Source organism: Nyctereutes procyonoides, unplaced genomic scaffold (assembly GCF_905146905.1).
Source record: "Nyctereutes procyonoides isolate TBG_1078 unplaced genomic scaffold, NYPRO_anot_genome, whole genome shotgun sequence".
Lineage (NCBI taxonomy): Eukaryota > Metazoa > Chordata > Mammalia > Carnivora > Canidae > Nyctereutes > Nyctereutes procyonoides.
This window is the reverse complement of record NW_026575121.1, coordinates 24,179,319-24,205,173: the sequence shown is the minus strand read 5'-3', so window position 1 is coordinate 24,205,173 and position 25,855 is coordinate 24,179,319. Positions and strand designations below refer to the sequence as shown.

The 25,855-nt window shown below is 31.8% G+C and overlaps 1 protein-coding gene across 2 annotated transcripts in view; it reads left to right on the top strand.

The window, feature by feature from the left end:
* The window catches only part of KLHL1 (kelch like family member 1), a 363,304-nt gene that overhangs the window by 249,740 nt on the left and 87,709 nt on the right, over window positions 1-25,855 (top strand). For both annotated transcript variants that reach the window (XM_055336047.1, XM_055336046.1), the window contains one exon: window positions 4,745-4,931. In XM_055336047.1, coding sequence (XP_055192022.1) covers window positions 4,745-4,931 — 187 coding nt within the window. The remainder of the gene's footprint in view (window positions 1-4,744; window positions 4,932-25,855) is intronic.

Below are 25,855 nucleotides of genomic sequence, written 5' to 3'. Positions count from 1 at the left end.
ATTTCTCAAACCGTATTAATTAAATTATTGGCATTTTAATGACACATGTAATGATCATTTTTAAGAAATAATTGTTTTAATAGTTGAATTTCTCCCCCCCCACCAAAGTGTAGTGAGTAATAAAGTCAATGGAACTTTAAGAAGAGTATGCAAAAAGACAATAATAATGCTTTACTACACACAATTGCAAAGAACTAGTCTAATCAAAATTCATGAAATTGCTGTACACTGGAATGCTCTAACAAAGTTATTGTCTAGAATTCTAGCTATTAATGAATAAATTATTCTGATTTTTCACATTAGTGAATTCTGAATACCATACATGTTTCTTGAATATGTTCATTCTGCAGCTACAGGTTTGTCCTTTAATTTGTGGATCATTATTTGGTCACAAGGAAAGCCTACCAAGGTGATAGGGAGTTAGGGTATATTTACAAAGGAACTGCCTGACTGATACAGATTAAACCATTAGAATTTTATGTAATGTTAATTGTTTTTTTTTTTAAGATTTTATTTATTTATTCATGAGAGACACAGAGAGAGAGAGGCAGAGACATAGGCAGAGGGAGAAGCAGGCTCCCTGCAGGGGCTTGATGTGGAACTCAATCCCGGGACTGGGGATCACACCCCGAGCCAAAGGCAGATGCTCAACCACTGAGCCTCCCAGGTGTCCCTGTTAATTGTTAATATACACTATTCTGTTCTTATTGAGTCTCAGATATTTTAATTTCTGATCTCTTTTTATTGACAAAATATTCTGAAACATTATTGTTTGTAGAGAGTAGGATCTTTTCTTCAGGTTTAATACACAATTTATAATGATGTAGTCAATGATTGTTCTAACAGTGAAAATTTTGTGAAACATCCAAGAATTTAAGTTGTAAAATAAGTATTATGATCATCCTTGACTGGAAGAGGTATGTATGGTTGATAGTATCCTAGGAACAAAATCTAATTTGTAGGCAATTATTGCACAAATCCTTGTATATAAACATGAGTATGTTTCTAAGTAGTATATAATTATCAAAATATTGATATATTTTGTAAATTTGAGTGGCAAAGGAGCTGTCACAATAGTTTAGATTTCATTAAAAATTGAAGAATATAAAAAAAACTATTTTTCATTTTATAGGGAAGAGCAATACTTGTGTTAATCTTGGATCACTGCAAGAAATCTAAAGATAGCTCAAGTTTAAAAGACAGCTTAACCATTTTATTTTTCTGAATTTGTTTTAATTTGGGTTGAAATACGATACTTAAAAGTGTTGTCAGAGGAGATGAAATATAGACATAGTCAATACACAATAAGTAAAAACAATATATTTATGAGTATATGTTATATATAAATATATATTTTATAAATAAAATCTATATAAATATTTTATTTATAAATAATTCAATTAAAAAATAAAATAAAATTTAAAAATTGCCAAATGATTAGGGATATGCCACAACTAAGAAATACTACACAATGCTTTTTTAATAAAAGGAAAAAATTATTTAAGAACAGAATACCTTTGCTATTTTAAAGAAATAAATTACAAATTTTAGTTTTATTTTGTATATCTTCCTTGTCATATTTTGAAATAATTTATAATATTTTTCATTGTGCATAAATCTATGATCAATGAACAATTAATTTCTGTTTAAAAATATAATTTGAAAGTATTATAAATTAAGCACTTAGGGTTGACTGTCTTCTGATACTGTATTTTGGTGAAATTCCTCAAGTTTTCTTTTATAATTACTTATTTTTTATGAAAAATTTGAAAGAATCCTTACTTATCTTTGCATTGTGTGTTTAGAAATACATATATAGTTATTCGAGTAGATTATGAAATTCATATTTTTAATATTAGCTTTATAATGTCATTCATTCTCTTAATCTATGTCCATTTTATATTTATAAAATAAGGTACCAGGAAAAGTTAAAAATATTTCAGCGACCAATATTTCTAACCAAACTTAGAAATATTCCAGTGACCAATACTAAAAGGTATTAAAAAATTAACCTTAACAAATTAATTTAATATTAACCTATTGTAAAGTTTACTGAAGAAATAAAAACTATAATGCAAGCTAACAACTGTCTTTTTTATATGTAGGATTACAAGAACTCACAAGACTGAATCATTATAAAAGATACAACTTACTGAAATTTCTTTAAACAATTTTATATCTTGGTAATCTTAAACTGTTTACTAAACTAATTATACCTTATTGGACCCATAAAACTAATGTGCACATTTTTTAAAGATTAAAATACAAGAAATTAAACCCAAGTCTTGTATTTATTTAAATATTGTCCTAGCCTTATTTGTACATGGCAACAAAATAAAAAAGAAGGCATTAGAGGTACTTTTTTTTTAAATTTTTTTTAAAATTTATTTTTGATAGTCACAGAGAGAGAGAGGGAGAGAGAGAAGCAGGCTCCATGCACCAGGAGCCTGATGTGGGATTCGATCCGGGGTTGCCAGAATCGCGCCCTGGGCCAAAGGGAAGCGCCAAACCGCTGCGCCACCCAGGGATCCCCATTAGAGGTACTTTTAAGCTAAAACTAGTCCACTTTAATTAGTTAAAGAGTCATCTACATATCAGGAATAATGTATGGATTCTTTTTAATGTAAATGACACGAACTCATACGTCAAATTTTAAAATATTTACATCTATGCCATGAATCTGTTTACCTAAAACCTAACCACTTACTCACACTTCCATTTAAACTTTTTGATTATGAATTATAGTTTTCCAAAAAAATGTAGAAATGAAGAATATATCTTTTGAATTTTTTTTTGATTTATTTTTTCTTTTTACCCTTTTTATTTGATACTTAACTGGATAAGATACTCCTGGAGTGCACTCCTAATAAAAAAAAAAAATGATTTCTTGTGATCAATTAATCCCAAAATTTCTCCAAAAAGGTGAAAAAGGGAAAGAAGAGGAGAAAAAAAGAATTAATTGGAACCAAGTTCAGCCATATCTACATTTATCACTGGAAAAGCTAAGTTTTTTCCTTTTAAGGAAAGGAAAAGACTTAAATGTAGAAAAATTATACTTTGATACACAGATGACCAAAAGTCATATCAAAATATATTTTTTCTTTCACTTTATAAAGACCACTAGGGTCTTCTTAGAAATCGATATTCTCTTACGTCTTAATTTTTTTTAATTACTGAAAGAGTAAAAGATAGTCTTTAAAAAATCCATCAGAGATCTGCTGTCCTATTCCATACTAAAAAAAAAAAAAAAATTGTTTTTCCTTGATTAACGTTCAGAATGAAAGTGGGTAAGAAGGCAACTAAGATTTCAGTATACAAAAAGTTCAACATAGCCAAGAATTTAATTGAATATCTTCCCTTCTGTATTCCAAAGTATTTTGGAAGCCCTATACATTACATTCCTTATTCAGCTTCAGAGCTATTGTTCTTTCTCACGTTAATATGTTATCTCATGTGTTTTATGTTTTTCTTGTCACCTCCAACAATGTATGTATCATGATGGCTAAATAAATTTACTTTACTTAATTAAGGTTACAATGTTAAAATTAATTATTTAGTTATATGCCACTATCATATATTACCTCATTCACTCAATATGTATATATATGTGTGTGTGTGTGTGTGTGTGTGTGTGTGTGTGTGTGTGTGTACAGATTTGGTAAAGTGTCTTATTGATGTGGAACAAAAGGTCAGTGTATTAATATTAAATTTTTGACTTCTTAATTTTCTAAATCTATGTGACAGATTTAAGTGTCACTTGATATGAAACATTGATTTATTAAGAAAAAGAAAGTGATATTGAAAGAATCCCAGAAAAAAAAGAGAGAGAGAGAGAGAGAATCTAAAGAGAAACAGAAGAAGAGGGAAAAAAAGATATTTTGGATATATTCATAGAAATGTACACAGAAGAATTTGGGGGGATGAAACCCTGGTGTAGCAAAAGAGGAATATAATATAGCTTCAAACATCTGATCATACTCTATTCCTCCCTCGGGTGCTAGATTTTTTGGTATAAAATTTTTAAATTTCATTATTGGAAACTTTACTTTGTTTACTATACAACTTTCTAGCTGCTTGCATACTTAGAGAGATAAGGATAATTGGTTTCATTTTTATTGATTTTTTAAAATGATTTTATTTATTTATTCATGAGAGACATAGTGTGAGGCTCAGAGACATAGGAAGGGGGAGAAGAAGGCTACCTGCAGAAAGTCTGATGTGGAACTTGATCCCATGACCCTGGGATCATGACCCGAGACAAATGCAGATGCTCAACCACCAAGCCACCCAGGTGCCCCTGATTTTTTTTTTTTTTAATTTAAGGGGACTATCTTAAATATGTGAATGTTTATGAAGATTGTTACAATGAATTTGTTGAAGGATATTTTAAAATTTCTTTCTCTACACAGGTTTATGGCCAACACAGGCAACTATTTTCAATTTATAAACAGGTTTCAGAAGAGGAAAGAGAATGGAAAAAGTGATCTCTAGAAGTTCTTTTATGCTCTATGTAATAAAATGATAAATTGAATTGAATATAAAATAAAATCCATTCCATTTTTCATGGAAGCCTTCCATTTTACTCATAATTATTTTTATTTGTCAATGTAATTAATTCTTATTATACTTTGCATCCTTCTCAATATAGGGGTAATATCATAGGCATTGAGTTTCTAATTTTAATGACTGATATTATATACTTATCCCTACAAAAACATTAACAGGGATTATGTATTATTCACAGATATTGGCTGACCTAGAAAACCATGCTTTATTTAAGAATGATCTGGAATGTCAAAAGCTGATTCTGGAAGCAATGAAATATCATCTGTTGCCAGAAAGAAGAACTTTAATGCAAAGTCCAAGGACTAAACCTAGAAAATCTACAGTTGGAACTCTATATGCTGTAGGAGGAATGGATAATAACAAAGGTATACAATTCTTGATCTCTTTATAATACATACCCGGTATCATACCATGGCACCATTTTAATATCATAATCTGTATAATACCAACAAATCTCACATGCTTTATACATTAAGATTTAATATAAAGGGGAAAAATTAAAGAATATCTCTTTTTTTTTCAGTCTGCATTTGCTGCTTCTGCTTATTATTCATCTTTAAATCCTTTATCTCATGTGCATTACGTGCCAGACTTCATATGAAATGAAAAGAGGATTTAAAGCAGTTACTTGCAAAACATGGGCCAAATAATGTGTTGGATATATTGACAACTATATTTCAATTCTAAGCAAAGAAAATGTAATGTGCCAGGCACATGCTTGCCAAGAGCAATATTATGAAGAAGAGAGTTTCTTTTGAGGCATTTAGAATCTCATACAGAAACCAGGCAAATAGACAACTATACATGAGTGTGATAATTGCAGCAGTTATATTTTACAAACTTAATTGTAATTCCAATTTGGGCCTTCAAAAGGCCCCCATTGTCTTGTGGTTACATAAGACAAATAATATAATTGTCATATGTTTGCATCTGATGAGTGATAGAATTATCCACAATATATATATTTTAAATTTTTTTTTTCTTATTTGAGAGAGAGAGAGAGTACATAAGTGGGCAGGAGGGGCAAAAGGACAAGGAGAAGCAGACTCCCCACTGAGCAGGAAGCCTGATGCAGGGCATGATTCCAGAATCCTGAGATCATGACCTGAGCTGAAGGCAACCACTTAACTGACTGAGCCACCCAGATGCCCCAATCCTCAATATGTTTAATGTACATATAAAAGTTATAGTTGGCAACTATAGACTGTGGGTTACATCTTTGATCTGTATTGAAGAACTTTGTTATTAAAGAATTAGAAGGAAGGAACAAGGGACATCTGGGTGGCTCAGTCTATTAAGCCTCCAATTCTTGGTTTCAGTTAGGGTCTTGATCTCAGGGTCCTGGAATTGAGCCCTACCTTGGGCTCCATACTCAGTGCTGTCTTCTTGTCCCTGTCCTTCTGCTCTTCCCCATGTGCTCTCTCTCTTTCCTCTCTCTCTCTCTCTCTCATAAATTTGTTTTAAAAGAAGGAAGCAATGAAACTTACTTCCACCATTGTGAAGTGAAATCCCAAAACAACAGTTTATTTATTACCTAAATAAACAATTCATGTGATCAATAGGGAAAGACACATATTTCCATATTTTTGTCTGTCCTGAAGCTCTTGTGGCCATTAGGTGGGTTTTCACTAGTTTAAATTTTTTTCAGAAGTTTAATTCCTATTTCTTGGGACACTGATTTTTAGTAATCATCACATTAAAAGAGTACTAGAGAATTTATATTTATATGTATGTTATATATATTATATATATATATATTATATATTATATATACAACTGTCAGTTAAAGGGAATAAATAACCTTTTGCTTTAAGAAGTAGGGAAATAGCATTCACCTCTCTCTCTCTCCTTCTCCCAATTTTTGCTAAGTCTTTAGCATATGTTATTACATAAGAGAACATATCAGAGGGTTTCACAAAGAGTGGCTCAAAACCCTCTTTTGTAAGGTGGTGAAATAGAAAACATTTTATCAAATACAAATCTGATCAAAAAATTGTCAGAACTTGTACTAAAATTCCAAAGAAATTTTTTCAAACTAAGAAAGTTTCTGAAGAAAAAGAAGAGGAAGAGGAAGTAAAAGAGGGAGAAGGAGGAGGAGGTGGATGAAGAGTATTGAACCTCATTTGCCTCTGATTAGGAGTGAATAATAAACACAAATTAAAATAGGTATAAAAATTACTATACAATTAAGGAATCAAACAACATGACTAAATTTGCATATTAAAATCTGATGACTTTAAATTGTTGTAGCATAAAAGACTATGAGACTATGGAGTTTACTGAGTTAAACTGTTGACAGCTTTTTAATTTCTCTAAGCAGTCTTTTTTAAATTCTTTAAATTCTTTAAAAAATTGATCTTAGGGATTCTGAGTCTCTTTCACTTTAGTATCGATTAACACCAACAATTTAGTTATTGTTACACATATTCGGTAAGGTAGAGGCTTAACATAATATAATACAGGAGGTTTAAATAGATATTCTACATTAAGTAATATGATGGGGAAAAATTATTTGAAGGAACTTTAAGAAATTTTTACCATACCCTTAGCCCTATCAAGATGAGATGTTAATATCCCGTAAACTTACATAAAAATCTGATACTTAATACCAAACCTAAGAGAACCTATTTTTCCTAGTGAAGCAGAAACATAAAAGCCCAATGTTTCAAGGGATTTCAAGAGCAAATAGAACATTTTCACGGTAATCTCTCCTATTTGTATCATGCTTTTACTGCTTTAATAGTGCTTTCTACAGCTTATTAACTTTTATCTTTAAGTAGGCATTAAGATTTTATCTTAAAATTGTGTTTTCTTGGAAGGTAATGAGGAAAAGGGAATAAAATGTAAAAAGAAAAAAAGAATAATCAGAAGAAAAAAACAAAAAATAGAATTTACTTGGCATAATTAATATGAAAAAATAATATATATGTAATAGTGTGGTTTTTTGAAGTTATTGACATATTTATATTGTGCCTTATAAAGGGCTATATAAACATTTCGTTGGGATTCCTCTTCAGTTCCATAATTACTGAGATAAGATATCAAATGACATCAATAAACTATGGATAAAATACTTGCAGATTTTCCATAGCATGAAAATTCAGAGCACTGGCCTCTCCTCTCTCTCTTCTCATAGTCATATATATATATATGTACAAAAAAAGTCATATATATATATATATATATACACACATGCATTCAGTACTGATGGAAGTATTTTATGTGTTAAGAACTTGCGTACTGTGGTGAATATTATGAATATAAACCTAACCTCACAGAGCTACCAAGTTAATCCGGGAAAACAGATAGTATACAAAATACTTGCAAATGAAATGAATGTTACAAGAAGGGAATTGCAAGTAGAATGAGTATAATGCCTGTGGAGCAAACGTGTTCTAGTCTAGAATAGTAAGGAAGTATAGAAAAAGTGTCTGTTCCTGTTGTTTTTCTAGCTGAAATCTAAAGAATTATTAGGGATTACTTTAATACCTTATTGAAATGGAAAGATGGTCTTGCTGGTAAGTTCCAGACTTCAGGTACATCAAATACGAAGGCTTACAGTTGAAGAAAAGTGACATCTTCAAAAAAAAAAATGGAGACAAATCCTTTATACCTGATTATGGACAGTAGAGAAATGAAAGCATGGTTGTTAGTGGAGGAGAAGCACAGTGGGCTTCAGTGAGACACTTTAGTGGATCAACTCTGATTTGAAACCACAGAGGTCTTGGAAGTCTATTGATGTTCCTAGTGGAGAAAGCAGTTTGTCAGAATCAGAGAGATGCCTATTCAAATACTTTATATCCATTTTGGTATAAATTATATTCATTAAGTGACATGAAGTATTATGTAAAGAGGTTAAACTAAATTGCATCAAGGCATTCCAACACAGTTGGTAAAAAATGGGCCTCTCAGGGGACTCAGCAGAAACCTGGGCTGACCTTCCTAATTTGGAACAAGGCCAAGCAACTTAGGAACTTTGGAGACATGAGACTATCAGGGTTCTGTGAAATAACAGGGATATGATATAAAGTGGGATTTAGATATTCATATAAATAACATTTATATCACTTGTACGGTAAATGCTTTTTATGCTAATATGAACATTCAAAAATGATGAATCAAACAGAAAAAAGAATCAAGCCATAAATAGAAATTTGCAATGTGTTTTAGAAAGTATGATTTAATTTACTCTTAGGACAGGAAAATGCTGAAAAATAAATCTTTAAGAATGTAGTAATTTATAGCATATTTTAAAGCCAATTAAAACATTATTATAATATTCATATTTGTTCTATGAATTGAGAAATGAGGGGACATAAAATTAAATATGATTTTTAAAAAGGCAATAAATACAAGCTGTTTTTATAAGGAAAAAGTTTTTTTAAATAATGTCAACTGAAATCAAATGCAGATTTAAATTAATGAAGTAAATTATGTTGATCAATTTGCTGTTATTTTGGTAAGAACTTTATTACAAATCACATAGTAATCATCATAAATATTTTAGAAAGTTGATTTAAAGGTAAAACACTAATTACTTCCAAGTGTTTACATTGACTTACATTTATGTATGATTTATATAAGCTATGAAATAAAATTTGGCAGTAGTGGTTAACGGAAAATATTTGCATCAAAATATTTTTATTGGAATTACATTCTGATATTTACTGATTATTAGACAATTCCTTAGAAACAAGAATAGTTTGGTTTTGTATTGATCAAAACAGTATTTTTTTGGAGTTAATTTCTTCTGTCTACTAATGTACGAATTGAAAATCTGATAAATATATAATAGCATAGATAAGAAAAATCAGCTTATCACTAAAGTATAATCATAATCATTTAGGAATAATAAAATTCATCAATTTTAATAGAACAGTGTATTTCCTTTCTCAAATTTCTATGTATATGTGTGTGATTGTGTACAGCCATAACTATCTATCTATATTTATTTAGAGATGTATCTATCAACATTTGTCTCATATGCCTCTGTGATTATCTAGATAGGTATCTAAATATAAATATATGTAGATTTATAATCTTTAAAATTGTTATTTTTGTTGCTTTTATTCATTATTTATATTTTATGTGTAAATTTATATTTCATTACAATTTTAAAATACATCATATCAAGAAGCTCACTAATCTTACATGGAAATGCCACAGTTTGAGTTTAATCCTGTTATTAAACACTTGTTGGGATCCAATTCTTTTTACTCAAAATAATGCCATCATAGGGGATCCCTGGGTGGCTCAGCAGTTTGGCACCTGCCTTCAGCCCAGGGCCTGATCCTGGGGACTGGGGACCCCGGATCAAGTCCCACTTCAGGCTTCCTGCATGGAACCTGCTTCTCCCTCTGCCTCTCTCTCTCTCTCTTCTCTCTCTCTGTCTCTCCTGAATAAATGATAAAATCTTTAAAAAATAATAATAGTGCCATCATTAGTATCTGCATGTATTAAGAGTTTTTCCTAACCTTTGAGTGTTCTTTATAAAGATTTATAGAGAAATATTACTGGGTAGGAAGGTAATGTTGTTGTGACAGATGAGCCTATTTCTTTCTAGAAAGTTTGTAAGAATTTATGGCATCCTCAAATTATATAATAATGCCAGTTTAAGTGCCTTTGCAACCAATTTCCTGCCTTAAAAAAATAAAAATTTTCTAGTGTGATAGAAAAAAATGTACAATGACAAATGTACATATTCTTATCATTATGTTTATATTTCTCTTCCTAACAGTGAAACTGAGTTTTTTGTATATTGAATTTTTATGTATAAAATCATGTACCTAATGATATAGAATGACATATTAGTTATTCTTTTCTAGTTATTATAAAATTTATTTCAGCTAATTGCCTATATTATATATTTATTTTATTTTAAGATTTTATTTATTTATTCATGAGAGACACACAGAGAGAGGCAGAGACAGAAGCAGGCTCCACGCAGGGAGCCTGACATGGGACTCGATTCTGGGTCTCCAGGATCAGGCCCTGGGCCGAAGGCGGCACTAAACCACTGAGCCACCCAGGCTGCCCACCTATATTATATAGTTTAAAGTTTATGATGTGATCCTTTCATTTTTAAGAAGCATAATGATAATATTTTACATTTACTGTAAATTTGTAATAGGGAACGTAGCATTACTTGGCAATTCTGGAAGAATGATGCCTCTTGTGTATTAAAATAGAGATTGTGGATAACATGAAGTTGTCTCAGAGAGAAATTACTTTCCTTTTGGCAGACACTTGAGTAAGAGGAAAACCCTTCTTCCAAATCAGGATTGGATTGATTGGAGACTAAAAGGCAGTATTTGTGAGAGCTGCTGTTCTCCCGGTTTGTTTTCAATCTTTACATAAGAGCTGGCTCTCCACAGTGGCCCTGAATAACCTTTCATTTTTAAATGCAGATTTAAAGGAAGAGCTCTACCTCATTTTTAGCATTTTAGCTGCCATCTTCTGCCTGGATTTCTGCCTCTCATCAGATATGTGTTAGATCTCAGCAAATGCATATAGGGGACAAGCAACAATGCCCTGCTATTCTCTTTTTGGAGTCTAAGCTCCTAATTGCCTTGATTGTCTAGAACTGCAGGGAAGTGTCTCTCCGGAGCCATGAGACTCCCAATAAACTGGAGCCAAATATTCCCAGGGCTCTCAGCCTCAGGCTGCTTATGAAATCTGCATTTCTTAAGGAGAAAATGACAAAGAATGTGAAACTCATTTCAATTCACACCCCTTCTATGGGTCTTTGACCTCTTAAATGGTTGCTGTCTTTTTTTTTTTTTTTTTTTAGTCTCTAAAGTTTTTAAACAGATCATTTTTGCATTTAAAACTGTTCCTTTATTGTTACATGAAGATAGTCTGTCTTATGCAAGTTTATACATCATCATTAAGAGCAGAGGCCCCTGTGGATTTGTAATTTCACCAATTTTCATTTCTGAAAGTTCCCTCTTTTTCTTGAGATTTATAATTATGTTCTCATCTTATTTTGTAATTTCATCTATTATTTGTCTAAGTGTTTTACATGTTTAATTTAAATCCTGTAATGAATAGTTTCAAAATCTAAAGTGTGAGGGTCTAAACCTGTTGTCTGTTGTTACTGACAAGTCTCATTTTTTGTTAGTTTGATTCTTTTTGTGTTGCGTGATATTACTTTGAAGCCATGGTTGCATTTACTCGGTGGGGCCTTGGGGTCCTAATTTGGGGATGCTTTCATCCTGCAAAGATGAGTTAGCTTCAATCAAGAACCGAGGGCACCACTGACCACTCTAACATCCATCTTTAAAGCTCCAGGCTTCACACAAAGTCTCCGGTTCACTCTTCCAGGTTCTGTTAGGCCCAGGGCAGGTGCTTCAGATCCTATCACAGGTAGGATAGTGCCAGGGAAGTGCTGACTTTTGAATTCAGTTAGCTCTTTCTGAGGATACCTCACTGTTATTTCAGCTATTTGGTTGTGTCCTTGCAGGGTTTTTTTCTCACGTTCATTTAAACAGGCAATGCCAAAAAATAGTGTTATTGTTGTAATTTGCCCAAGTGTTATAACCAGAGGGTATGTCAGCATGTCTTCTGTTTGCCAGTAAACAGAAGCCTCTGTTTTCTTTCTTTTCCTTTTAGAATTTTTCTCCATAGATTACTTCACTTGATTTATGTCTTATCCTTTTGGAATGTAGGTATTTTGTTTGGAATTAAACTACTGGCAACCTGACATTTCCCTCCCTTTCACATATTTATAAAGTAGATCGTCAACATTTCCATGGTTAAATAATTTTTAAGTATTCGCAAATTTAGTAATACTATTCAAATATAATTTAGCAATTTAAATAATAATGCCAGTTAATCTCTAAAATAGAGATTATAATTCTAACTCAAAGCACTAAATTAGATCATGTAATAAATTAGAACGGCCTGGATATTATGTAGATGATGACTCACTAACAATTTGATCAAATCCCTGCACATTCTTCTTAATAGTAAATGTAATTCAAACTCATGCCTGAGCTTAATTAGAAAGTGAAACATGGGGGATCCCTGGGTGGCGCAGCGGTTTGGCGCCTGCCTTTGGCCCAGGGCGCGATCCTGGAGACCCGGGATCGAATCCCACATCGGGCTCCCGGTGCATGGAGCCTGCTTCTCCCTCTGCCTGTGACTCTGCCTCTCTCTCTCTCTCTATCTGTGTCACTGTCATAAATAAATAAAAACTAAAAAAAAAAAAAAGTGAAAAGTCTTGGATCTGAAGGATCATTAGTAAATATTCATAGTTACAAGTAAAAATTCATGAGTATATTTGTTCTAATATAATAGATTAACTCCCTTTCCTGAATTAAAAGCAAACTAGAAACAAAAACTTTTCTTTTCTTCTTAATTTTTTTAGATAGTGGGGGAGTAGAGAAGGGATAGAGGGAGATGGAGAGAAAAAATCTTGAGCAGGCTCCACACCCAGAGTGGAGCCTAACAAAGGTTCAATCTCAGGACCCTGAGATCATGACCTGAGCCTTCGAAACCAAGAGTCTGATGCTTAAGGACTATGCCATCCAGGCACCCCAGGAACTTTACATTTCTAACTTCCAGTACATTGTTGCTTCTAGTAGGCTTTCAGTAAATGTTTGCCATATTTAAATTACAACTTATTTAACTGATCTTAGTAGATGTCCAAAATGAACAAATCTCATACATATGTATATGAAGCATTAACTTTTAAGTATAACATTTATCAAGGTAAACTTTGTGTTTATATGAAATTCTCCTTTATTTATAATCATTTGAAGATCTGAAAAACATTGTAAATAGAAGATTGCTATTACCTAAATAATGTTCCTAATATGACCCTTCAAGCCTAAGAAAATATTATGAATATATATGAGGTCTCAATAACTGAACATTTGGGAATGATAAAATTCATCAATGATATATTTTCAATATCCTTCTAAGCACCATCATATACAAAATTTCATTTACTTTATACAACAAACGTATGTTGACAGTATATTCTTGATCATTTTATTTTTGACAAAGGTTGAGAAACATTCTTAATTTCTACCTTCTACTAAGTATGTTAAGGTAGAGTTTAAATGCAAAGATCAGTGTAATTCTGAAATCTGTATTATTTTTTCTAACCTTTTGCCCACATTTAACCTATTAATGATGAGTTGTGCTGAGAGTGACTTTTTAAAATGCCAGCGTAAAAGCTTGATATACTTTTAATTCTTATTATATGATTTTTCTTTAGGATTTTATTGACTTCTAAGACTAGTTCTCTAGAGAACACATTAGGAATATAAAAAAGTAGGTAATTGAAAAAATTAAATATTCCCTATTATATTTATTTCTCTTTCATGTTTTGTAAATTAGTTTTATGCACACAGAATTATAAATATTTTAACTATTTCCCCTTAATTTAAAATTCTCTATTTGATCAATTTCTCATAAGCTTTACATTCAATAACATATCTTTAAAATGTAATATCACAGATATTTTGTAAGAATTCAGACTGTATTTTAAATTTTATTCTAAGGGTAAGCATGGAGAACTATTAAATTAGTATTTTTAAATAACAAAAACGTGTCTTTGCTTGGTCTACAGAAAACTTATATACATGAATACAAACTTAGAAAGTTCTCATTTGCTATATTGTTTTTAAAATAAAAGTCTCTTAATACAAATGTTCAAAACTATTTTTATTTAACTTTTATGTCTATATTATATACTTAAATTATCCACGTATAAAAAGCAACTTTTAGATATGAAATGTAAATTTTCCATTCTTCTGTGACTGTGAAATACCTGTCCAGCTCACTACTGGCAAATCAATTGATCACGACTTTTAGCATAATGACTAAAATACAAAATAATAATAATAATAAAGTAATAATAGTAATAAAAACCTTCATTAGTCTCCCATCCCCCAGGTAGAGCCTATTCTTTAGCAGTGTATTTATCCTTCTCTGTCTACCATTTCAAATTTAACCAGCAGATTTTTCCTATTTTCTCTCCATCAAAAATATCATGATACGATACTTCTAATCTTTATCAAATTTCACAACTCATTTCCTCAGGTTGGAAGTTTTATACTACTTGCAGTACAGTTCACACATATACATTGCTATTTGCTTCAGTGTCTTATTCCTTTTTATCATGCCTTCCTTTGCTTGTCTAACTCAACTTTAATATCCCCCCACCCCTTAGCTGCATCTTGTACATCTTTTGTAATGTCTTAGCATTTTGTGGTTACAACTTTTATTGCACCAATCCAGGTACATTGAAAGCATCTCTTTTTAATTATTTTATTTTCTTAAAATTTTATAAAATTTTTGAGCATATAGAAATTAAAAGAATCATAAAATGAACAGCTCAATTTTATAGTTAATATTGTGCTCATCTGTCAAAGTTTTTAATGAATTCAGATACATATATATATATATATTTCATCATAAAAACACTGGCATGCTATCATTAACTAGATTTCAATATATTTTAGAGATTTTCAGTAAAATTAACATATAGTAAAATGAATAAATCTTAAGTGTATCTTTAAATGAGTTTTACCAAATACATAACTTATATAATTCAAACCCCTAACAAGATATAGAACATTACCATTATCCCAGAAAGTTCCCTCATATCCCTTCTTAATTAGTTCCCAGCTTCTACATCTTCAAAGAGAATTATTCCTTAACATTTTTTCACTTTAAATTAGTTTGGCCTATACTTGAACTTCCTCTGAATGTAATCACACATTTCATACTCTTTAAGGTTTCTGTCAATCAGTATATTTTGATGATTCATCCAAGAGATCATATGTACTAATAATTCATTCTTTTAATTGTTTGATAATAATTGTTTATCCATTTTCCTCTTGATAGGCACCTGGGATCTTCTCAATGTTAGCTATTAAAAATAAGCTGTTGTGAACAGTCACGTTCATGTTTTTTTGTAGCCACTGCACATTGATGTTTAAGAGATACATAAGCTGATATTTTAGATACATGATTTGCAAAAAATATGTGTGCTAAAACATCACTGAAAATGCTTCCTTCTAGAAAACTAAACAAATATGTGACTAACTAACAAGAAGTGCCGTCTTCATTATGCCTAATTATTACCTATTTGCTTTTTCATGGTTTTTGTTCTACTAATAATAACATTTCACATGTTGGATAGCAACCTGTGCTTTTTGGCATTTTTTATGAATATGATAATATTATTTGATGTACCAAAATTATAGGATGTATTTTTACTTAATGTCAAAGCTTTTGAAAAATTTTATGTTTAGTTCTGTTTCACAATCGGGCAGTTTGATGTCGGACTTTTGAGGAATTCTTTTATGACCATGCAGCATTAATATGGTTCAGATATACAAACATATATTTGTAGATAATGATCTATACACATATGATATATCCACCAAGAGGTGATTTAACAACAACAACAACAAAAAAAAGAGGTGATTTAACAGCAAGAGAAAAATTCATGAAAAAATACCAAAGGGGATAGGCATATTTAATTTATGCTATTACACAAGAGTCATAGTAACTACATATATTTTATCAAGGAACCCAACCATACATGCTGAGAGAGGGAGATAATTTCAATGATGAGAGTCATGCCATTTTCAATTTCTCTGGAGTAAGCAAGAGCCAGGAAAAGTGGGAATGTTGATGCCTCAGAATTCCCAGAATCATGGAATCATTGTGTCATATGGGAATATAGTTGTACATTGAATTACTTACTTTTTTTATATATAAAAGCAAACTATAAACAAAAAATTAAGTATTCCATTTTCCATCAACAATAAAACACCAAACCAAAAATAAGTTTATACTAGATTTAAACTTTTAAAAACATAGTTATATATACATGTAAATACATACTATACATACCACATGTACACATATTATGTAAGTCCATATTAATATGCACTTATTAGAAATGTAAGAGGTTTTCAAAAAATACAATTTTAATTATTTTAAGACTTGTGGGATATCTACAGAATTCAAGGCCTCACCAATGATCCCAAATACTCTTTGGTGCATGACATTTAATCATTTTTAGTAAAATTGAAACAATTAGAGTTGTGTGAGCTTTGTGATCTTTAGTAAGACAAATAACTATTCCAAATGTTGGTGTCCCTCATATAGAGAGGGGGAATAATAAGATTACATATTTCTAAGACACTGTGAGAAATATTGACAGGAACACATGTAAAAAACTTAACTGATTAGTAAGTGATGGTGTTATATACTATTCATTGCTGATAAATTTTTGTCCATACTTAAGCCTCTAGTCATTGATGTTGAGGCTTTTATGGTTCATAAACAAACCCAGCTAAGAAATATCACAGTGGTAAGCATCTGACTTCTAGACAAAGTTTCTTTTAAAAGGAAGCTTATGAACAACATGAGTTCACTTATAAAAGCATATAGCTATGCTTTTGCATAAAACTTTGAATGTTGAGGTCAATTTAAACATTATCCAGATAAAAAAATAAAAACGGATATTATTTTTTACTATAATGATAATTAAATTAAGTATATTTTATAGAAATTATACAAATAAATTATTCTCACATATTCTACTATTCTTAAGCTTTACTGGGTCTATTGTCATAACATTCTAGTAAGAGGTATTTTGTTGTACATAATTCCAATTTCCCTTTAAGTTTCTTGTTTATAGAATCTCTATAGGTGACCATTGCCAATGTCTACCTTTGAAGCATGGGGATAAATAAGTAACAGTTTCATATATTTGGCAATCTATAATTCTATTAGATTAAAATCATTTTTATACAGGTGTTCATGTGTTGAATAGAAAATGTGACTTTCTGATAATTCTGCTAATATTGCTTTTTCTCCCACATTAGGAAAACACAGATTTTATTTGTTTTTAATCTCTGACCCAATTATTGGAAAGTATTAATTATGAAATTGAAGTATAATTGTCTCCCTTCAATATAGCTGTTTCTTCAGCATTTCTTGGGTTCTCAGATTACCAACTCACTCTTTTTGAATTATCTAACTCTGCTACAAATAGTCATGCTAAATTCTAGTCACTGTTCATAGTGCTGGTAACTAAATAGTAAAAATCCCTGGCCTGTTGTAGCTTAAAATATATTCAGGAGACAATAAACAAACATACATGTTAGTATGAAATAGTTCATATGATGACTAGCTACAGAGAAATATAAAGTAAAGAAAGTAGGATGAGGAGTACAGGATGAAGGCCAGTGTTGCCATTTTATGAAGATTGGCTGGGGAAGGAACTCTAATGAGTTAAATATGATATCGAATTACTATATGGTAATTCAATCCCTTTCTTTCAAAAATGGAGACATTTATTATAACAAAAACATTTGTTAAGGGTCATTTTCTCCAAATATTTCTATTATATTACCATTCTAAGAGCAGAGTTGAGAACTATGGCTCACAGCCCAAGTCTAGCCCGCTGTTTGTTTTGTATGGCTTTGGTTTTTACATTATAAGCATTGAAATGAGCAAATTTAGTGATGCATTTAGTGAACATTTGCATTTTGTGAAATTCATATTTTAGTAGCCATAGAGTTTTATTGAACCTCCTTCTTTTGTTTACCTATTGTTTATGGCTGCTTTTGCTCTGTAAAAACCACATGGTTACAACAAAGAGATTCATAAGGAGACTCACAAACTACATTTTTTACTATCTGGCCCTTCGGAGAAGTTTTCCAACCCCAGCTGCTGAAGCAAATAAGCATCTATACAGTATTTCTAGGAAACTTTAGTGTCAAATGTCATACTCTCTTGACCCAGTTTTCATGTATTGGCAATGGAATGGACAGTTTCTGTGCGTGTTTACTATATTCCACCACAAGCAACCTCTTAGTCTCCCTGCTTATTTGCCTAAGAGCATTCTTTGTGGTATTGAAAGCAAGCTCAGATTGCCTGGCCCTTGCATAGGAAACCCGGTGATGCCAGTACAGGAGGGGTTGAGCACCAGATGTAATCCTCCACCAACAGAGTATGGAAGTCTATGATTCTATTGTAAATTCACTTCTAGCCCTATCACTTTTCTCTGTTATGCTCTACTTACCCCTTTGTTAGGCAATTGTCTCTTCAATTATCCTTTTTTTTTCCTTTTTTTTGGTAGGATGACAGTGAGTTTATCACAAGGAGACAAAAAGGCAACACAATAGCCTGTGCATGAACTCAATAACAGAAGTACAATGACTGATCACTTGCAGACTTTGAAAGAAGTGATGCGATTGGTCACCAATCATAATGTACATCTGTTATTTAAGTAGTGGTTTGTGCACTGAAGAGCTAGTAGCAAAGTTTGCATTTTATGCAATTACTTACAGTTAACATATTGTGGTATCTGAAATTTGTTGAGGGATTGGTATTATTTAACTAAACCATGGTAAGTGAAATTCATACATATCAGAATCATGTCAAGACTATTTGAGGGTACATTGTAGAATTACACTGTTCAGTACAGAGAAATAGGACTAGGATGTTAAGCTGTGGGGTTGATGGCCACTGCAAGGTCCTTCTTATAGACATAAGCCTATGAAGAAGAAGCCCTCCTTTGCTTTGGCTGAAGGGAAATTAAGATTCTGATAGCCACTGCTCTCTCTTGAAACAAAGCAACTACAGTATGTACCACAGCAGGGAAGCAGAGGCCCTTCTGGCTTAGAGGAAGCCATGTAAAAGAGACCCTTGAACAACGGGAGGAGTTGGGACACTGACCTCTGCACAGTTGAAAATTCATGTATAACTTTTTTTTTTTTTAAGATTTTATTTATTTATTTGTGAGAGAGTACAAAGCAAGAGAGGGGTTAGAAGGAGAGAGAATCCTGGAGCAGACTCTCCACTAAGCAAGAAGCCCAGTGCGGGGCTTAATCCCAGGACTCCAAGGTTATGACCTGAGCTGAAGACAGATGCTTAACCAACTGAGCCACCCAGGTGCCCTACTATATAACTTTTGACTTCTCCCAAACTGAACTACTAATAGCCCACTGTTGACCAGGAGCCTTACCAATAACATAAACAGTTGATTTACATAAATTTTGTATGTGTATCATGTTCTGCATACTTACAATAAAGTAAGACAGAGAAAAGAAAATGTTATTAAGAAAACCCCAAGAAAGAGAAAATACATTTGCAGTACTGTAAATAAATAAAAAAAAAATCCACAGTTCAAACCAGTGTTATTCAAGGGCCAACTGTTTTAGTTACAAAAAAAGAGTGAGAAATGGGTTAAAAGCTGAGAATTTTTCAAACTGATATTCTTTGAAGGAAAAGGAGAGACAATAATAATAACATTGAAGTATTATATATTCCCTTTATCATCTCACACATGACAGCCGTGAATAATAAATGGAGGCTAAAAATACAGCAAATGCACCACAGTAGCAGTGATTCTTGCCTTAGATCATGATGGACTGAGTGTATAGCCTTTTATTTTAACATATTTCCATTGCCTCCTTGTTGAATGCATAGTTGTAGCCACACATCAATTATTAGACAACCAGGTGTCTGATCAATTAGATGGCTCTCCCTACATCTTTCATGTGAACTGAAAGAAAATTCTCTTAATAAAGTGAATAAGAAGAATGTTGATTAAAAAAAATGTAAAGGAGGGAAAAGCATTAATTCTTAACTATAAAATAAAAACCACAATTTCCTTGAGAGTTTTTATCAAATCATTTGATTTTAGAGCATATATTATTATGGCATTTAAATTTTTAATGTGTGCCTTGGATTTTCATATACTTAAAAAATTTAAATGATCTAACTTTAGGGATAAGCTCCTGATATTTTTCTCCTTTTATTCAAAGGACTTGACCAGATTATTTTATCCTGAATTTGTCTCATCACACTGCATCATTATAAGCATTGTTGAAAGGCAAAAATGGACAATAAAATAGGTGAAATTAACTATCTTGACCTGATTTTTACTTCCTTAGCTTGAGCTAGACAAGCTTCACTATCAAGAACTTTTAAAGAGCAGCTTTTAATACTGCAATTCTGCAACTGGATAATTTTTAAAGCATTTAACTCAATAGTAATTCATCACATAGCTTTAAGAAAATGATTCATTCACAATTCTGTGTCAGAGAAACCTGAGCATTTGCAATTAGGTGGGTGAAATAACTGTAAAATACTGGATGACTTTTTCTGAAGGAAAGCAATATAACAAAAGAAAGCTTATTCTTTCATCATTGCCCTTTGAGTACTGCCCTACTTGATGTCTGCCTCAGTAACTTCATTCAGTCACTTTGGATCCACTTCAGTACGTTCTCTTTGAACTAGAAGGATACCATTGGAGATTTATAGTTCAAGGACATCATTTTGCACAAAATTCTAGAAACAACTCAAAACCATGGATAACATCATGCTAGCCTAAGCCCAGTTTGTTTTTCAGACACAAAGAATTGTTTTCTGGCCTCGGCATCTACTTTACTGGGCTCCTAACAGATATTTTAGGGGAGAACCATTATTTCTCAAGGGTCTAGAGGGAAGAACAAAGTAAAGGTGTTCACTTCCTTAACAGTCTTTAGAGTCAAGGAAGATGCTTATGTTTTAAGTTAAATTCTTGTTATTTATATCATTCTCAAAGAACCTCCAGACAAGGGACTTTCAGCCCTTGAAAGCCACGCTCTTTTTTTGTTTAAGATTTTATTTATTTATTCATGAGAGACACAGAGAGAGAGGCAGAGACATAGGCAGAGGGAGAAGCAGGCTCCCTGTGGGTTGCCTGAGGTGGGACTAGATCCTAGGACCTCGGAATCACAACCTGAGCCATAGGCAGATGTTCAATCACTGAGCCACCCAGGTGCCCCTCTTTTTTTTTTTTTTAAGTTCTTATTTTAATTCCAGTTAGTTACCATACAGTGTTTTATTAGTTACAGCTGTACAATATAGTGATTTAACACTGTGCCCATCACAACAAGTGCCCTGACTAATGTCCACCACCTATTAAACACATCTCCTGACTCCTTCTGCCTCTGGGGACCATCGATTTGTTCTCTGTAAATAAGAGTCTGTGCAAGCCATGTTCTTTATTGAGGAGTAAAAGAAAGCTCTTTCTCATGAAAAGTGAATCACTTGTCAGTGGAGTCTTCTTTCATAGCCTCATACTCATCAGAAAGAAACAAAACTTAGTGACTATCTTGGTTATAACTGTTTTGGGTATTTCTTTTGGGGAAGGGGTTAAAATCATAAGTTAAATTCTTCAAAATTTAGTACAATAACAACTTTATTTGGCTTTTTTCAGTCAGAGGATATGGGCCACATCACTGTACATCCTGTAGGTTTATCTATGAATGTGGATTGAATAATAAATTATTGTGTTATGTGTATGGTAAAATGTCTACCATAATCATAAATTGTTGGGCACTCAGTGTATTCTTTTTGATCAATCTCTCTGTGAATGTACAGCTAATGATAATAAATGCACCTGTTTTCTAAATTAAATCTCCTTTTGCATATCCACAGGTAATAAGTCTGTTTGTGTTTGTGCATATGTTTCATACAAACCAGATCTTAATCCTCCAATGTGTGGCTCTTCCCTGGAAAAGAATTCCTCAGGGCTACTTTAAGTTACTTCTTTGATAGAGATTTATAGAGAATGGGAAGTAAGAGATTCGTTTATTTATTATTTTGAGAAGTAAGAGATTTAAACATATGTAGAAGTCACTGCACTTTCACCTGCAGTGGTACTGATGTGAGTCTTTAGTTTAAATGAGCAAATATCAGGAGATAATAGAGAGCCTTCAAGTAATACATCTTTGTAAACTGGTAAACTCATTTATAAAAGACAAACATGTATTTTCCAAGAGTATAAATTAGTCTGGGATCAATAAGACCTACTGTTCTTTTTTCAATGACTGGTGTTTTTGTTATATGGTAGGTGATAGGACTAGAACCCAGTTGTCATAATATTAATTTTTCTTTCATTCACTAGTACCCTCATTTTCAACAAATGTTAAAAAATTCTAATAGATATTATATGAAAATTATAATTAAGATATAGGGCATCTTGGGGATCCCTGGGTGGCGCAGCGGTTTGGCGCCTGCCTTTGGCCCAGGGCGCGATCCTGGAGACCCGGGATCGAATCCCACGTCAGGCTCCTGGTGCATGGAGCCTGCTTCTCCCTCTGCCTGTGTCTCTGCCTCTCTCTCTCTCTGTATGACTATCGTAAATAAAAAATAAAAATAAAACATAAAGGGCATCTTAAGAACAATCCAAACAGCAGGATTTGGTTCATTTTTGGCAAATGTTGTGAAAATAAATATTTAATTTGAAAATGTTAAGTACATGAGTTTACATTTAATGAATATTTATTAAGAAAATGAATAAACTATACTGGTAATAATGCTGTAATATGCAAGTTCTTTTGCTATAAAAGTTATTTTAATAAGGATGTCTGCGTGGCTCAGTGGTTGAGCATCTGCCTTCAGCTCAGGGTGTGATCCCAGGGGTCCTGGGTCCATCAAAATTACTCATTTTCTAAATCTACTATAAATCAAGTAAAATTATTTATTAGAAAGCCTAAGTAAATTTTCTGAGGTTCACATGTTATTTTATGGTTTTCTGATTAATTGCCTGCTAATATTATTAACATATTACTATTTTGATGTTTCTAATTTACTTTTTGATCTAAAAAGTCTTTTCATATATCAAAGAAATTCACCATTTATTAGATTTATAAAAAGTTTTTGTTAATGTTCTCAGTTTTTTGTTTTGTTTTGTTTTTCTGTGCATTTTTGATGGAACTACATTTTATATTTAGATATTTGGTAATCAAATATGTATATATTTAGACATTTACTTTTTAAATTTTGAGTCTAGGATTTTCCCTCATGGGCCTTTCATCTTAAGTCGACCTAAAAGTAAAAATAAATCCCCTGTTTTTGTTTTGTTTTGTTTTGTTTGTTTGTTTGTTTTTATCTTCTGGGACATTTAAGGTTATAGTAAGGTGTACCCAGGGCAATTTACTTAAAAATCTCACTGTCCCAGTTAATGTGTGTGGAGTCTTGAAAAAAGAACCACTTAGTGGGTTCTGCAACTGTATGTGCTGGGCTTTAGTTATTGGTTCATCTCAAGCACATGCAGTATGAAGAGTAAGGCAGGAATCTATGTTTGTTTACTTATTTTTCTCTGAGAGATACTAGTTATCTTAAAAATATTTTTTAAATAATAAAATGTTTTCCACTGATTTAGACAAGATTCTATTATTACATTATAAATATCAAGTATATTAGGGTTATTTCTGGCTTCCATCTCAGATTCATGAATATAGCTATTTTTCTTCATCATAAAACATTTTTTTAAAAAATCTCTGTAATTATAATACTTTTAAAATCTGATAGCCCATTTTTCTCTTAGGACTCCTTTGTATTAGAAATTATCTGGCTTTTAACTATGTATTTTTTAGTATTTACATTTGAATGTAGTATAATTACCTAAATACCTTACAAATATCATCACATCAATTGGGATTATATAAGATAATAATTCACATTTCTGCAAACAAGTCATCTTGTTCAAAATTAGTATGATTCCATTCATTCAAATTGACATATTTCAATAAAGTTTTGCTTTTTTTCTTCATCTAGAACTGGCATCTATCTTGCTGATTTTTAAATAACACACTTTTAGTAGTGTTATTTTAAATAGATTCTTTACGTAATCTAGGTGAATTTAATTTTTTCTAAAGAAATTATACTGATTTTTGCATTTTGCTAATTTACCAACTTCCGGAAATCTTTAATTTTTCTAATGCCTTAATAATAATAATTTTTAGTTATTAAGATGGATTATTACATAAAATGCAAAGAACTAAAATTATGTTCCATACTTTTGTATTCTCTTGGATAGGAATAAAGAGGCATCCTTTGGCATTCCTGAATTTAGTGATATTAATTTAAATTAAATATAATGCTAGTTTTTTGCAATATATATACCTCAACACCTCACATTAAGCTTAATGATATATTCACATTTATATCTCTATACATAGCTATGTATACAGCTACAACTACTTACAAAAGGTTTATATTTATAAAAGGGACAAATGTGATATTTTGTTGGATTTTTATTTGGTACATGAAATTATTATGATGATTATGAAATGTTTACAATGTCATCCTTATAAATCAGAACAAATTACCTAATAAGTAATGACTCATTTTTCTTTGAAAAATATTTCCCCTGCAGTTATATCTTTTATATGTGTAACAGTATTATCTCAACACTGTATTTTCATATCTAAACACGTGAAAGTGAATGAGAAGCTTATTCCATGAAACATTCAAGAAATAAGTCATTCTTAATAATGCTATTTTCTTTAAAGCTTGAAGTCTTATATTTTATGTATCTCCCCAAAATATCTTTACTTTAAAATTTTTCCATTATGCTTCTATATCTTTATTGGTTCCTTAAAGAGAATACATCCAAAAGAATGTTACCTTTTCCTAATGATTTGATGGCATTATGATCTCCATCAGTGTTGGTTCCAAAGTCTTTAGGCATTGTAAAATTGTTTTTAATAGCTGTGAATAAGTGTTCTATTTCAGTAAAAAAACATATATATTTTTTAGGATTTTATTTATTTATTCATGAGAGACAGAGAGAGAGAGGCAGAAGGAGAAGCAGGCTCCATGTAGGGAGCCTGACATGGGACTTCGATCCTGGGTCTCCAAGATCACACCCTGGGCTGAAGGCAGCGCTAAACCACTGAGCCACCCAGGCTGCCCCCAAAAACTGTATTTTTATGATGGTTACTCCCTCACTGTCAGCTATTGCTGCTTTTAGCTCCTCCAGATCACTCTTTTTGTTGGTTTGTAAAAAGTCTTGTGAGTCAGGTAACTGAGCTTACTAATAGAGCGTTAAAATTGTAGTAAAATGGTTTTGTGAGAAGACCTGAGGCCCTTTTTGAAGGGCCTTTTGAAGTTGAATAAAGGAGCTTTATCTTCTTTCTGGAAGCTTTCTTTCTGACATTATTTTGTTGGTTCAGAAAACTGTTATCATTATTCTGTGCTGTGTTCGAGATATTTAAATTACAGATATTGAAATAAGTCTTGCTATTGGTCATGCCAAAGTGGAATGTACAAATATTAATTCCTATTGTTCTCAATTTAATCACATATGGCTGTGTAACAAATAACTCTAAAGAGATCCAGATAATGAGCACTTTTTCTCAGTTTCATATTTTGAGACAGGAGCCTGCTGTTTGTTTTTTCATGAGGAAAATACTTTTTGTATTTGCATTGTATCTAATAACAACAATGTTGTGTTATGTTTATTCAACCTGGAAGA